Source organism: Lathyrus oleraceus, chromosome 6, assembly GCF_024323335.1.
Source record: "Lathyrus oleraceus cultivar Zhongwan6 chromosome 6, CAAS_Psat_ZW6_1.0, whole genome shotgun sequence".
In the NCBI taxonomy this organism is placed as follows: Eukaryota; Viridiplantae; Streptophyta; class Magnoliopsida; order Fabales; family Fabaceae; genus Lathyrus; species Lathyrus oleraceus.
The window spans coordinates 230,767,751-230,782,984 of record NC_066584.1 but is presented as its reverse complement, the minus strand read 5'-3'; the positions used below and the strand labels follow the sequence as shown (position 1 = coordinate 230,782,984).

The 15,234-nt window shown below is 38.2% G+C and overlaps 1 protein-coding gene across 1 annotated transcript; it reads left to right on the top strand.

Moving 5' to 3' along the window:
- Window positions 1-12,713: 12,713 nt before the first annotated feature.
- LOC127094910 (uncharacterized) lies at window positions 12,714-14,390 on the top strand. Its single transcript, XM_051033670.1, has 2 exons — window positions 12,714-12,845; window positions 13,791-14,390. Exons 1-2 carry the CDS (start codon window positions 12,714-12,716, stop codon window positions 14,388-14,390), a joined length of 732 nt encoding a protein of 243 aa, XP_050889627.1.
- The last annotated feature ends 844 nt before the right edge of the window (window positions 14,391-15,234 follow it).

Sequence of the window (15,234 nt, the reverse complement as noted above, 5' to 3'; positions counted from 1 at the left end):
AAAACCTATCAGTTTTCCAGATCTTAGCTCAAACGTGCATTTACTAGGATTGGGCCTCAACTTGAATTTATTTAGCCTTGAAAAGAGGTTCTCAAGGTTGACAAGATGCTCCTCTTCGGTTTGTGACTTGGCAATCATGTGATCAACGTAGACCTCGATCTTTTTATGAATCGTATCATGAAAGAGTGTGACCATGACATGTTGGTAAGTTGAACCAGAATTATTTAGTCTGAAGCGCATAATCTTGTAATAGAAAGTACCCCATGAGGTAATGAAGGTAGGCTTCTCCATGTCCTCTAGAGCCATTCTGATCTGGTTATAGTCGGAGAAGCCATCCATGAACGAGAAGACAAACAACTGAGTTATGTTATCTACTGGCACATTAATGTGAGGCAATGGGAAATCGTCTTTCGGGATAGCTCTATTCAAGTCTCGGTAATTAACACACATCCTTACCTTCCTATCTTTCTTGGGTACAAGTACAATGTTGGTTATCCATTTAGGGTAATTGGCTACGACCAAAAATCCTTCTTCAAGTTGTTTTTGTACTTCCTCCTTAATCTTCATTTCCATATTAGGACAAGTACTTCTTAGCCTTTTCTTTATAGGAGGGAAATATTCTTTTTGGGGTAGACGGTGAACCATGATGTCAGTATCAAGGTCGGGCATATCTTGGTAGGACCATGCAAACACATCCACGTACCCTCGTAGGAGTTTGACCATCTTCTCCTTCATGTCATCTTATAGGGATGAGCCTATTCTGACCTCTTTAGCTTCTTCCTCAGTACCAAGATTGACCACTTGTACCGCTTCTTCATGTGGTTGTATGACCTTTGACTCTTGCTTCAGCAGTCGAGCCAACTCCTCAGGGAGTCCAAAATCTTCATCATAGTCTTCGTCAACGTGATTGATTAGACTTCCGAAGTCATATGGGACCATAGTAGAGTCTTTATAGTTGGTAATCAAGGGTCATCAGCACGATATATGGTTTATGCTTTTAGTTTTATGAAAAGAAAGAATGATTGAAAACTTAAAGAGAAAATAAGAAAAACATTGTCATTTTTTTTATTAAGTGAAAAAGATATAAATATATGAAAGACAAGGATCACAAATTTGAATGTAAATTGTGATGATTTTAATTAATTAATCTTTTATTGAGAAATTAGGTGGCCCTAAAAATGGTTCCCCCATGTCTTGGGCATGACATTGGTTCTTTTCTTAAAAGGGGAAAATAAATAGGGAATTACTCTTCCAACAAAGTAACTTCAGGGATCTCCACGGATGTCCACTTAGTCAGCTTTTGACCTTCTTATCTTAAACACCAATCATTCTTCATTGGAAATTCCATATTCCTCCAAAGCACAAATTTGGCCGTCCACGAGGTGGTCGACGCTAGCAATGAAATCTGACAATCAGAGCACTTGTCCCTCCTTAGCAATAGGCGTTAATTTCTTCAAATTTTGGGGGTTGTATCCCAAGCCGACGCGGTCCCTATTGGCTGGAAATTCTAGTATCCTCCCCCAACCTTCGGGGTGTTCATTCTCGATAGAAGTATGAGCGTCTCTCAAAGAGGCCATCAAAAATTCAACATTCTTAACTTCCCATATAGGGCCAACCATATCAACATTGGCAACATTAAATGATTGAAATAGGTTTTCCTATACCTCTCCTCCTCCTTCAACATACCTGAATGATGCTAAGTGACTGTCCTCCTTACCCTCAACAACCACTAGCTTACTATTGACCAAGAATTTCAATCTTTGGTGGAGCGTCGATGTGACAACACCGACCGAATAAATCAATGGTCGTCCAAGTAGACAACTATAAGCAGGGTTAATGTCCATGACATAGACTGTTATGAAGAAGGTGTGAGGTCTAATCATGATGGGTAAGTCCACTTCACCAATCATAATTCGTCTTGAACCATCGAATTCCCTCACAACAAATTCACTGGGTTTCATTATGAGCCCTTCAATAGTCAATTTGGAAAGAGAACTCTTTGGCCTCACATTAAGAGACGAACCAATATCCACTAAGACCCTAGACAAAATGGTGTCTACACATTCAATGGAGATGCGTAGGGCCTTATTGTGGTTTCTTCCTTCGGAAAGAATTTCTTCATCATTGAAACCTAGGCTCATGCTGGACGCTATGTTATTTAAAACTCCCTCAAATTGACAAACACATATCTCTTGTGGTACGTGGGAGGCTTTTAAGAATTTGACTAAGGCGTCTCTATGAGCCTCAAAGCACATGAGCAAAGACAACATTGATATTTTTGATGGGGTTTGGTTGAGTTGGTCAACCACCATATAATCGCTCCTCTTAATGATGCGTAAGAATTAATCCACCTCATTGGTAGGTAGAGAGTCTTGCCTTTATTGATCAACTTCGACTTGCTTGCCTTTTTCTTTATAGGAAGTGTCACCATTGTCAAATGGGAGAGTGATCGCGACTTTATGAGTCTATCGGATTACCTAACTATAAGTATACAATCTTTTGCATAGTTTTAAAATATATCATTCCCACAGAGATCAATAGTCAAATCTATCGTTTCTAATTGTCATGGTGTTTATCTAAGGCAATTGAATTAAGAATGGGAAAAAATGAAATAATAAACTTTAATAAATTCGGACATATAATACTAGAACGTGGTTCACATCAATTAACGGTGCTCTAATTATTTACTAAATAAGATTACTTTATGGGGTAATATTTTCTACTTTGAAAAGAATTTAATTGAATAGGAACTGTCGCTTTCGCGTATTCAGAACCAGATTGACTCTCTAATTTATACCGTTCGGTGTCACGTGTGACCGACGCTTATTGGGTTAAAGTAGTAAAACCTATTTTAAGAAATTTGACTCTTTACTCAGTTGAAAAGTGATTTTGATTAGGAAGTTTAAATAAAAAGGGTCTTCGGCTTCCGCTCAGGCGACCAGATCCTAATCATATAAGCACGCGTTCGCAAATAATTTTAAAATCACCTTCTAGAAATATTAAACTTCCTAAGTAATTGATAAAGTGATTTCACGGTATTTACTAACCAACAATAAACCAATTTTAATCTTTAGTTTCAGACGACTTTCGATCTTACCTAACATTATCACTATCCTACTTCCATAGTCACATATTAGATTAAGTTCAGAAAAATTGCTTAAAACCAAAACAACCAACAATTGTAAATCCTAAAGAAATAACGGATAGAGTACCATCAAATGACAGTCTTCACATTCTAGTACTAATAAATTAGCTAGACATAATTACGGTAAACAAATACGTAATTGGTTTGGATTTAGAATTAAACATAATGACGAATTTATCAAAAACGGTTTTAAAATTAAATGCGAGGAAATTAATTCAAGGATTTTTTTTGGGAAATGCAAATGTGAGGAAAGTAAAGCGAGGAAGTTAAATAGACAAGGAAATTAAAACGTAAATAATGCTGAATTAAATAAGAACCTGCTCCAATCGGAGACTTGAATCCGATACAATGCAAGTATACGGAAATAAACTTCGACGAAACGTAAATGCGGGAAGATAAATAACTTCAAAATAAGGGTGCTCCAAACTTGATACACGAATAAAATTTTATAACCTCTTGATGTAAAGAATTAAAGCTCAAAGAATACTAAACTTTATGGCTTATGTTTGTGCTAAGCATAGATACCCAAAAAAGTGAAATAAAACTACTATTTATAATGTTTCAAAACCCTAAAATGCTATGAAGAAGTTGCTGGTTTCGTGTGAGGAAAAGTAGAAGAAATGGAGGGAGTGGGAATACCTATAAAAGCCCATTTCAACTGCAGCGAAAAACAAAGAATGGCGAACACCACCCCTGCATGGAGAATGCCACCCCTTGCACAAAGTGGGTATGACCGAGTCTTTTGATCATTGAGACGTGAGACACATCATTCTCCTGGTGGCTACCTCCATGGCGAACGCCATGCTGGTCTCCTTGAAACAAAGACACAACATACTCCTAATCATACGTGGATGCTTGACTATCACTAGATCAATTGGTACTAATTTCCAACAACAAGGATATTGTAGTGACATAAATCAATGTTTATGGTTAAAAACTTCCTTCTTATGTAAACCAATTTGAATCATGCTTTTATAAGTCAACCTAGGTATCTTTGTCCTTTTTCACCCTATTTCACTCTCGTGCAATCACATTAAGCCCTTTATCTGACACACACATTGAGAAGATATGTTAGGGATCAAGCCCTTTATCTGATTTATTTCTACCAACGGGGTTCATGTTGTTGGTTGGTTTAGATGTCTCTTGTTCTAAACTTGGTAGGGAGGATTACAGTCTGATCCCTCACAACCGCAATTTTTTTCTTTTTATTTTTGAGATTTCGGGAATTGTTAATCTGGCATCTAAGTGGTTCTACCTCCCTTCCAACCGAAGTCGTGGGGGATCAAATCGTAACCCACACTATCAAGTCTCGTGCCAATCACCTCAGGACCAACTAACAATTGTTATTTATTCATCTTGTTATTAATTTGGCTCAAAATCACTTGCCTATTTTCACCGACCTTCCTACTCAGTGTGTGTTTCAGATGGTTTTAACTGTTGGTATAAACTACTTAAGGGGTACTTACAAGGCCTAGAATTTAAGGTTTTGGCATAAAAAGTATTCAAATTTATTTTGCATATTCAGAAGTTTTGAGTGTAAGGACAATACCAATATTATCAAAACTTTCCCAAGCCTCTATAGTAAAGCTTCTATGTTACGACAACCTATATACTTTCGGAGTGTTATGTGATGAATCAAGAAGAATTCCTTTTTTTTATGGATCAAGAAAATGGGTAAATTTAATAAACAGAAAAAACACACGCATAAAGACTCGACATCATATGCAATGACTCTTGAACAAACTAAAACTAGAAAGCAAGGAATAAAAACTAAAACTAGTAAGCAATAAATCTAACTAGGGAACAAGGAAATAAAATACGGTAAAGTTCCTCTCCCATACTTAAACCAATAATTGTCCCTAATGCTTTAGTAAAAGTAGGAAAAGGAAAAGTATAACATGTGGATAGCCTAGTACGGGCCACTAGTGCCCTCCTCTGGCTGATCTGGAGGTTGCTACTGACGACTTCTGCTACGGTGACGGGAACTCTGAGATATCTCGAGTTGCTGAATACGTGCCAATAGTGCATTGTTGGATGCTTGTAGTCCTCGGATTATGGCCGTTTGGTTAGCCTTTACAATAACGAAATATTGATCTTGGGAAGTTATATGACGTTGTTGGTGGTATGCTTGGGTGGCTTGGGCTTCTATTACTGTTTGATAGATTCGATCATTTCATTCTTGAGAGGCATGCCTGAACTCCATCAATTCTCGTTGTTGTTCATACATGGAATAGAACAAGCCATCACGCTCCTCCTCACGTGCCATTTGTTCCTGGTACATATCCTTAGTGTAAACGAACCCAAAAGAGGTACTTGTAAAAGGGTTAGAATAACCAGGTGCGGTGTGTGCGAATGAAGCATGCATATGAGTTAAGTCGTGTGCAGGTAAGTCGTGCTCTAAATGGTCATACTCATTATCTATATCAGCATCGCCATTGACATTCTGATAAATGTCCATGTGCATCTGACCGATGTAGGGTGGGGTCTGCAAATCATAAATCCAATTTTCCCTTTCCCGTACATCAGTACGGGTGGCCCATGGCAAAACAATACTCTTAATTTCATGATTTTGGACCATGAGGTGGTAACCTCCCGCTTTCCCCACCTTGCAAAGCCTCATATGCCTCATGAGATTGAGGTTCAAGGTACGAGGTAGTAAGGGTTCTAATTTAGCTAGCTTAGTATCAAACCCTATAGCATGGGCAAGGGATGTAATTAACCCTCCAAAAGACATGGTCCCTTTATTTTTCAAAATTGCGCTCATGTGGGCTATCATGAATGGGACCAAATTCAACGACCTTTGTATCAGTTCTGCTTGTAAATAGAGAAACTCTTTTGCATTTAATTTGTTTGCATTTTCCCATCCAAAGATGGTGTTAGCCAACATTTGGCAGTAGACACGTATGACCGGGTTGTGAATTTCATATGCCACATTCCCTTCAAAAGGAATTAGTAGCATAACCTGTTATTTATTCCCAAAATGCAAAAACTTCATATGACAACTCTGTTTCTAAATGTTCCTCACACAAGACACCCTCCCCGTAAGGAATGTGTAACAATTCTGCAAGCTAATTAGTAGAATATTCATATTCCTCATTAACCATGCATAATTTAGTGGTGCCTGCAGTGCTCGTTGTGTTTGGACCGATAATATAAATTAGAGAACTCAAAAATTCTCTCATGAGGTGCTCATATGTGTGATCTCTTCGTTCCATGAAATTTCGCAATCCTACCGTCTCAAATAAATAATAAATGATATGATAAATTCCTAATATATGCAAGCTAGAATCGTCGACATACCTCATGGCGAAGATGTCGTGTTCGAGAAAGTCCTCATATTTATTCAATTGCTTATTCCCTCTATTTCCTTGTCGGAAAATGATAATCCCCTCATCCATGGCTGCCAATGTTGGTTGTTTTGTAGGTGAAAATTGAGAAATTTGGAGAAGATGTGAAGAATGGGTTTTGGGGATTTTAGTGAAAAATTTGAGTATTTAAAGATGAGAATTTGAGCGGGTTTATGGAAAATGAGTGGGTATTTGAGTTATGGGGAGTTAGAGTGAGTGGGGTTGTAAATGGTGTTAAAGGTGGAAAGTAGTGAAATTAGGAAGATAAAGGTATGTGAAAAACGGGGAGAAAACAAGGGCTTTCGCTACTGCCCCATATTTCACATCCCAAGACCTATGGAGAACGTCATACACTTGATGGCGAACACCACCTTTGGCTGTTCAGTAGATGGGCCATAAGTTGCGAATTTTTTGGGCCTTGGGGTGTTTTTCGTGTGTTTTTGGATCTTTTTTGTGGAGTCTTGCCATTTTGTTTGAGATGGTTGATTGCATAATAAATTTGGACAAAGATGGAGCTTGAATTACACATATTATTAATAATAATAATAATAATATGAAACATAATATAATGATAAAAGTAAGTAAGAAATAATTTTTTTAAAGGATGCATAATCGGAAAAAGTATGAAAGTAACGAAAAAGAGAACTGAAAAAGAAATAGGTCTAAATAACTCTAATAACAATATCGGTAGAAATAAATTCCTCTTCCATGATGAAAAGGTCTGTAGTGAATGCTACTAGAGGGACTGCAGTGGGTGTCCCGGGATCTGGAGTGGTCGGGACACTTGGGCTGTAGTAATCTGACGTCGAAGGATATGGAGCTCCCGACATAGGAAATTTGTCTCCTCGGGTTGAGTGGCGTTAGCCATTTACATCTGTGAAGTATGGTCGCAAACTTTTTAGCGAAGGAAGTAATCTCCTGGTGCATGGCATTAAACTCATAGTTAATGTCACGCCTCTGTGTTGGTCCTCTGGAGGAAAACCCAGTGGGCCTATTCGAGAGAGGTAATGGGTGGTATTCTGGAGTGGTAGGGGTGGAGGGTGTAACTGATGTTTCTCCATGGCCTTCCAGATCATATTTCCAATTCTCCCTATTATAGATGCTGGTTCTCTCAGGGTTTGGCAAGGTAAAGTGGTGAACCACCTCATTATTAATAAGTATTTTGTACTCATTAATCCTAAAGTACACTCGTCGTACCAAACCATGGTCTAAGAAATATTCTAGATCGAGGAGGGTGAATCCGCAATATGAGACTAGGTGGGATAGTTAGTTTAGGAGTTTAAAGGCATGAGCTATTTGTGTAACTGTTCCTCCAACATGGGTTGGGCCTTTTGTGGACTTATCAACACCTTCAAGGTTGGAAATGAAGAAGGTTCCAGATTTAACTAGTTCCGACTCGGTGATGCGATAGAGAAACATTAATTCTTCAACACTAATAGGCACACTACCCTCACTCCTACCAAATAAGGTTTAGGCTAAAATCTGAAGGTAGAGAAAAACAAGAAGGGGGGAAGGTTGAATATTTTCACAAATAATAAGAACTTTTGGAGTTTCTACACACACACAAATAAGACAAGCAACACAGAAGTTATCCTGGTTCGCTTGAAATTCAAAGCTACTCCAATCCACCCTACTAAGGTGATTTCTCCTTCAAGAGGACTTAATCCAAAAATCTAGAAAGATTAAAACAACATCTAAGAGTATAATGATCTATTAGCCCTATCAAGTCTACAAACTTCACAAGTCACTTAAGGAACTTTACAACAACTATTTTAGATATACAAGAAGGTCTTTAGTGCTTCTAGGTAAGCAATATGAACACAATAAGAACAATTGAATCTCACACTAAGAGCGACAACTCGTGTGATAATGTAAAACAAGAATTAGTGAATGATTGAATTTTGATGTACATATTTCTTGTAGGATGGCTTCGTATCTTGGTATGATGATGGTTAGACCTTTTTATAGTGCTTGGAGATGATACCGTTGAATGTAGCATTGGTGCTAATATCTTGTCAATAATGGGATTTACTAACATTAATTTTGTTGTCCTTTCCATAGCAGTTTAAGAGAGTATTCAATTTTCTACATAGATAAATTTATACTATTTTTGGAATACTTTTTTCTTAAGTCTTGATCTGATTTGTTGGGCGTGTGATCAGTCACTATTTGCATTTAGTTTCATCATCCATCCAGCATGAATCTTCAAGAATCGATAACACTTTGTTCTTTCTTTTAGTTGATTTCCTAAGTTTTATCGCATTTCATAATTTCCTTCTTGTTTTATGTTGTATTTGTGGCTCATCTCTTTTTGTCGCATTTTATGCGTTTCCGTGGTAGTTCTATTTGGTTTCCAGGTCCAACAATAAGCCTGAAAGATGCGTAAGGGAAGAACGGGAGTCAAAGAGTTAACAGAGAACCAACACGGGCGCCCGTGTCAGCTGACACGGCCCGTGTTGGCCATTTCGCCCCTTTTGCTGATTTTTATTGTTTAAGTCTCTGTGTAAGTCCGAAGGGTAGTCTTGGTATTTCACTATTCTTTTAGATGATTTGGAACTATTTAGTCTACTATTGGTAAAGAGAAAAGGGACTTTTTGGATCGTACGAAGAATAGACAGAAAAGAGAAGAGAGCTTTCAAGGTGTTTGGAGAAGAAGAGATTTTCAAGATCGGAAGAGATTGAAGATCAACCTTCATCACCAAAGAATTGTAATGTCTCTATTTTGTAATTTTCTTTCTTTGAATACTATGAGAAGCTAAACCCCCCCAATGCTATGGGGGTGTCCCTGAATTGCTAATGTATGAACAATATTTCTATGATTTTATGATCATCAACGTTGTTCTTAATTCAAATTATTATACAAAGTTCTTAATGCTTTATTTTATCGGACAAATAGAATTTTGATCTATGGTTAAGGTTTAGGTCGGACAAACCACCTTATCGCTTGTTGTATAATAATACTTCGGTATAATAGCTTAGGAATAAGGATTATACCGTAGTAGCCGTTAATTCTTGTTCAATTGCATATTTCTTAACGTCATTTTGAATAACTAAGGAATTAGGATTGAAATTGACTGTTAATGGTTTTCGGCTAAGGAATTAGAGAAAATAAATCTTGAGAATTGGCTTTGAAGAATTACAACGTAGATATCGTATAATGTGGAAGTAGTGTAGTACAAAGCATTTCATACATCTTTCCCTAACATGCTTTCTTATATCGATTAACAGAATTTTATACGCTTTGTGTAATTTATTCTCGTTCTTATCATTTCGAAAACAATCAGCAAACCCCCTTTGATCTTTTGTTCAATGGAATTATTGTAAAGATTTGTACTTAATACGCAGTCCTCGAGATCGATACTCGGGATAACTCCCATTTTATTACTACATCGGTGCAAATAGTATACTTACTATTTTACCGATCAAGTTTTTGACGCCGTTGTCGGGGACTGCCAAAGTATAAGTTGAATAATAATTCAATTGAAATTTTGTTGCTCTGCAACCAAAATTTTATTTCTTTGTACTATTGTTTCTTTGTATAAATTCTAATAATTGTCTAATCTTTGTATGCGAGGTAAGGCCTCAGCTAAATTTCTTTTTGACGCAGAACCAAAAAGATTATTGCGTGCAAGACGCTGAAAAGCTAGACTGGAACTATTAGAAGCAACCCCCGTTGTTTCTGAGTCTGAAAAATAAGAAGTTGTATCAGTTCATTCGGAAGACTCTGACTCCGTATCGGAAACGATGGCTGAAGCTCCACCTCCCGTGGAAAGACTTCTGGGTGACTATGGAGGTGAAAATGCTCTGACTGGAAGGTTAACAATAGTAAACCAACCGGTGAATATTGATCATTTTCAGCTACACCCTTCAACGGTTCGTCAACTCGAAAGGAGACCGTTCTCCGGAAAAATCAATGAAGATGCAAACAAGCATTTACAAAGGTTTTTGACCATGACGACATCGTTGAAAATTGAGGGACACTCAGAGGAAGCTAAAAAGTTGGTGATGTTTCCGTTTACATTATCGGAAGATGCCGAAGAGTGGTTTTACTCTTTAGCCGCGGGAAGCATTACAACTTGGCAACAAATGGAGACAACATTTTTGAATGAGTACTTCCTTGCCTCTGTTTATATCCGTAAGAGATATGACATAGTTAATTTCAAACAGAAGGAAGAAGAGTCACTCGGAGACGCTTACAAGAGGTTCAAGCGATTGTTGGTTGCATGTCCTACTCATAACATGGATGCAACTGAATAAATGCAATTTTTTTTGAATGACCTTAGAATGAAGACTAAGAAACTCATAGACACGGCTGCCGGTGGCTCAACAACTTTTACAACAGCCACTAGAATAAAGAAAATCATCGAAGCCAATGCAGCAAATGAGCATCCGGAGCTCTATCACCCCAGTGTAAGTCAACCTGAAGGTATCACTGATATCAAGCTAGCAAATCAAGTTGTGAAGATGGAAGATCAAATAACAGCTGAAGTAGAGCGAAAAATCAATAAAATGGCTCTTGACACTCAAACGGTGGCACAAGTTCAACCGGTTCAACCAATTCAAACGGTTAGTTGTGAAATTCGTGGGGGACCTCACTTTGCCATACATTGTGTGGCAACTGCACAAGAGGTAGAAGAGATTAATTTTCTGAAGCAGAACAACCCTTACTCAAATACATATAATCCTGGATGGAAAAATCATCCAAATGAGTCAGACTAGAAGTATATTGGGAAATTGCCATTGAAAAAATGGCGGCTCAAAGTTCCCAATTTCAAGAGGAGACTAGAAGTAATATAAGAAACACTGGTGCTTCAATAAAAAATCTGGAAGTGCAAATGAGTCAGATTGCTCAACAACTCGCGGGTTCTCAAACACCGGGTGCATTACCGAGTGCTACAGTTACAAATCCACAAGAGCATAATAATGTTAGTGCAGTAACCACAAGGAGTGGTAAATCGAAAGAAGTCCCTGAGAAAGATGACGACCAAGAAGACCAATTGCTTGAAGTTGAGTTGTAAATAAAAGAAAATGAGGTTGTAAGTGAAGAGGTGTTGGTGCCTAAACTGGTGGTTAAAGAAAAAGTTAGTGAATCAAAGTCGGTTGTCAAACTCCCTTTCCCCACAAGAAATAAGAAGAAAGAGCAACATGAGAAGAACTTCGAGAAATTCTTGGAGATGTTCAAAAAGCTTGAGATTGACATTCCGTTCTTGGAGGCACTTGAACAAATGCCCTCTTATGCCAAATTTATGAAGGATATTTTTTCAAAAAAGAGGAGCACCGACACTGACCCTATTGTACTAACCGAAACTTGTAGTGCAATTTTGCAGGGTATGAAGATTCCGATGAAGAAGAAAGGTCGAGGCTCGGTAACTATCCCTTGCACTATTGGGGATAAATCTTTCAAAAAGGCCCTTATAGACTTGGGGGCAAGTGTGAGTCTCATGTCGTTATCCATTTACAAGAGGTTGGGGATCAGAAAAGTGCAAGATACCAGAATGACACTTCAATTTGCTGATCACTCTGTGAAGAGACCCTATGGAGTAGTGGAAGATGTTCTTGTGGAGATTGATAAGTTTGTATTTCTGATGAACTTTGTCATCTTAGATATTCCGGAAGACGAAGAGATACCGCTCATGCTTGGTAGACCATTTTTGGAGACAGGAATATGTTTGATATATATAGAAGAGGGCACCATGACTCTAAAAGTTTACGATGAAGAGTTAAAAATTGATGTGCAAAACACCATGAGATACAAAGATGATGTGGCCACCAGTCAACACATAGAGGTGATTGATCAAGTGGTTTTGCAAGAAAATCCTTTAGGTGAACCACAATTGCCCTTGGAGAGAGTTCTAAGTCTATCAATTTCTGAAGACACTCAAGAAGTTGATGAAAAGGAGAGGGAAGTGTTAGCTATGATGGAAACACCGCCACCCTTTAAAAGATCCCGATCACTCTGGTGGGAAAACTTGAGGGAACCTCAGTTTAAGGAAAAGAAAGATGAGACCAAGAAAGTAGCTGAGCTGAAACAACTGCCTGAAAATATCAAGTATGTTTTTCTAGATTCTGAAAGGAGATGCCCGACTATTATAAGCTCTAATTTAGAAGGTTCCCAATAAGACAAGCTCGTCAAGGTTCTGAAGAAGCACAAAAGTGTAATGGAATGGGCCATATAAGACTTGAAGGGGATTAGCCCTATGGTATGTATGCATAAAATTCTCATGGAGGATGGTCACAAACCAGTGATGCAACCCCAAAGAAGACTAAATCCCCCAATGAAGGAAGTGGTTAGGAAAGAGGTTGTTAAACTATTAGATGCGGGGTTAATTTATCCCATATCCGATAACTTTTGGGTAAGTCCTATTCATTTGGTTCCAAAGAAAGGAGGGACTACCGTGATAAAGAATGAGAAAAATGTGTTGCTCCCTACAAGGACAGTCACGGGGTGGCGTGTGTGCATCGACTATAATAGGTTAAATTTGGCGACAAGAAAGGATCACTTTCCTTTACCATTCATCGGTCAGATGTTGGAAAGGTTGGTGGGTCATGACTACTATTGTTTCCTTGTTAGCTACTCTGGATATAATCAGATAGCGGTTGCACCAGAAGATCAAGAGAAGACAACTTTTACATGCCCCTATGGTATTTTTGCTTACAGAAGAATGCCATTTGGGTTATGTAATGCGCCAGCCACATTTCAAAGATGCATGATTTCCATTTTTGCTGACATGCTTGAAAAGCATATGGAGGTCTTCATGGATGACTTCTCGGTATTTGGTTTCTCTTTTGATAATTGTTTGGCTAACCTTTCCCTTGTCTTAGAAAGATTCTAACATACCAATTTGATTCTCAACTGGGAGAAATGCCACTTCATGGTGCGCGAAGGCATAGTCTTGGGTCACAAAATTTCCCACAAGGGAATAGAAGTGGACCAAGCCATGATCGAGGTAATAGCAAAGCTGCCCCCTTCGATAAACAAAAAAGGTATAAGAAGTTTCTTAAGGCATGCGGGTTTCTACCGCAGGTTCATAAGAGACTTTTCTAAAATAGATAAACCTTTAACTAACCTTTTGGATAAGGACAAGGCTTTTATTTTTGATAAAGTGTGTGTCGTTGCATTTGAAACTATAAATAATAAATTAGTGATGACACCAATTGTCATTTCCCGAGATTGGTCTCTACCTTTTGAGATCATGTGTGATCCGAGTGACACTGCAGTGGGAGCAGTTCTTGGGTAACATAGAGATAAACTGTTGCATGTCATATATTATGCTAGTCATGTTTTGAACCCTGCACAGATGAACTATACAACTACCAAGAAGGAGTTGCCAGTGGTGGTCTATGCCTTTGATAAATTCAGGCAATATTTGTTGGGTTCTAGAGTCATTGTTTATACTGACCATGCTGCTTTGAAGTATTTATTTGCTAAGCAGGAATCTAAGCCAAGACTATTGAGATGGATCTTACTCCTCCAAGAGTTTGATGTGGAAATTCGTGACAAAAGAGGGTGTGAAAATACTATGGCCGACCACCTCTCTCGGATGTCCCCTATAGAGGAGAATGAGGAAAAACGTCCAATAAAGGATGAGTTCGCTGATGAACACATCCTTGCTGTTATTGGAATGCCATGGTTCGTAGACTACGCGAACTATCTAGTAGGTGGGGTGATCCCTAGCGAATTTGACTCCAACAAAAAGAAAAAGTTTGTGCATGATTTCAGGTTTTACTTGTGGTATGACCCATTCCTGTACAAGAAAGGAGTCGACGGGTTGGTCAGTAGATGTGTTCCCGAAGAAGAACAGAGAGATATCCTGAAAGCATGCCATGACTCTGACTATGGTGGACTCTTTAGTGGTGATAGAACCGCAGCCAAAGTCCTCCATGTAACACCCTTCTAAAATACCCCAATATTTAATTAAAACAACAAAACATAATTCAGAGTAAATATGCAATCAAGGGTGTCACACTTGACACTTCACACCATTCACCAAAATAGTTTGTCATACTCATTTGTTTATCAAAATAAAACATTGCAAAATACGCAGCGGAATAAAATCCAACAATGAACAAAACATGTAACACATTACATGTAAAACTTGTTCAACAACCAATAAATGAAACAAGGTAAAACATCCCATCCCGATGTTACATATACCAGAGCATGACCCACTAAGGAACTACACTAGACTCCAAGCACTAGCTTCTACTCAATCACTGCTCGTTACCTGAAACATAGTTGTAAGGGTGAGTTCCTCAATCGATATAATAAGCATTATAAAATATCATATAATGCTAAGTAAATTAACACATTTCATCACCCTAATCATATCACACATTCAGCAACGGCAACATCAACTCATAATCATACCCAACACAACACAACACAAAACACACGTATAATATTGGAATACATCCATTCATATTATACACTATACATACATTATGCAATGAGACTCCATGCATGCGGTACCGACTATTCGTGAACATATAGTTCAACCTCACCGATCAAATCCACATACGGCTACCAAGCTCACTAGTCCCACTCATTTGAGACCTAGTGACTTACATCACTAATTCCTCACCATGGGAATTAGCTACCACCCCAAGGGCTATGCTATGCACGCTAATCACTTAGCATGCAAACATCAACAATAATCCACAATGATTCCCTCACTAATTCCTCACCATGGGAATTAGCTACCACCATAAAGGCCACAGTATGCACGCTATATCACCTAGCAA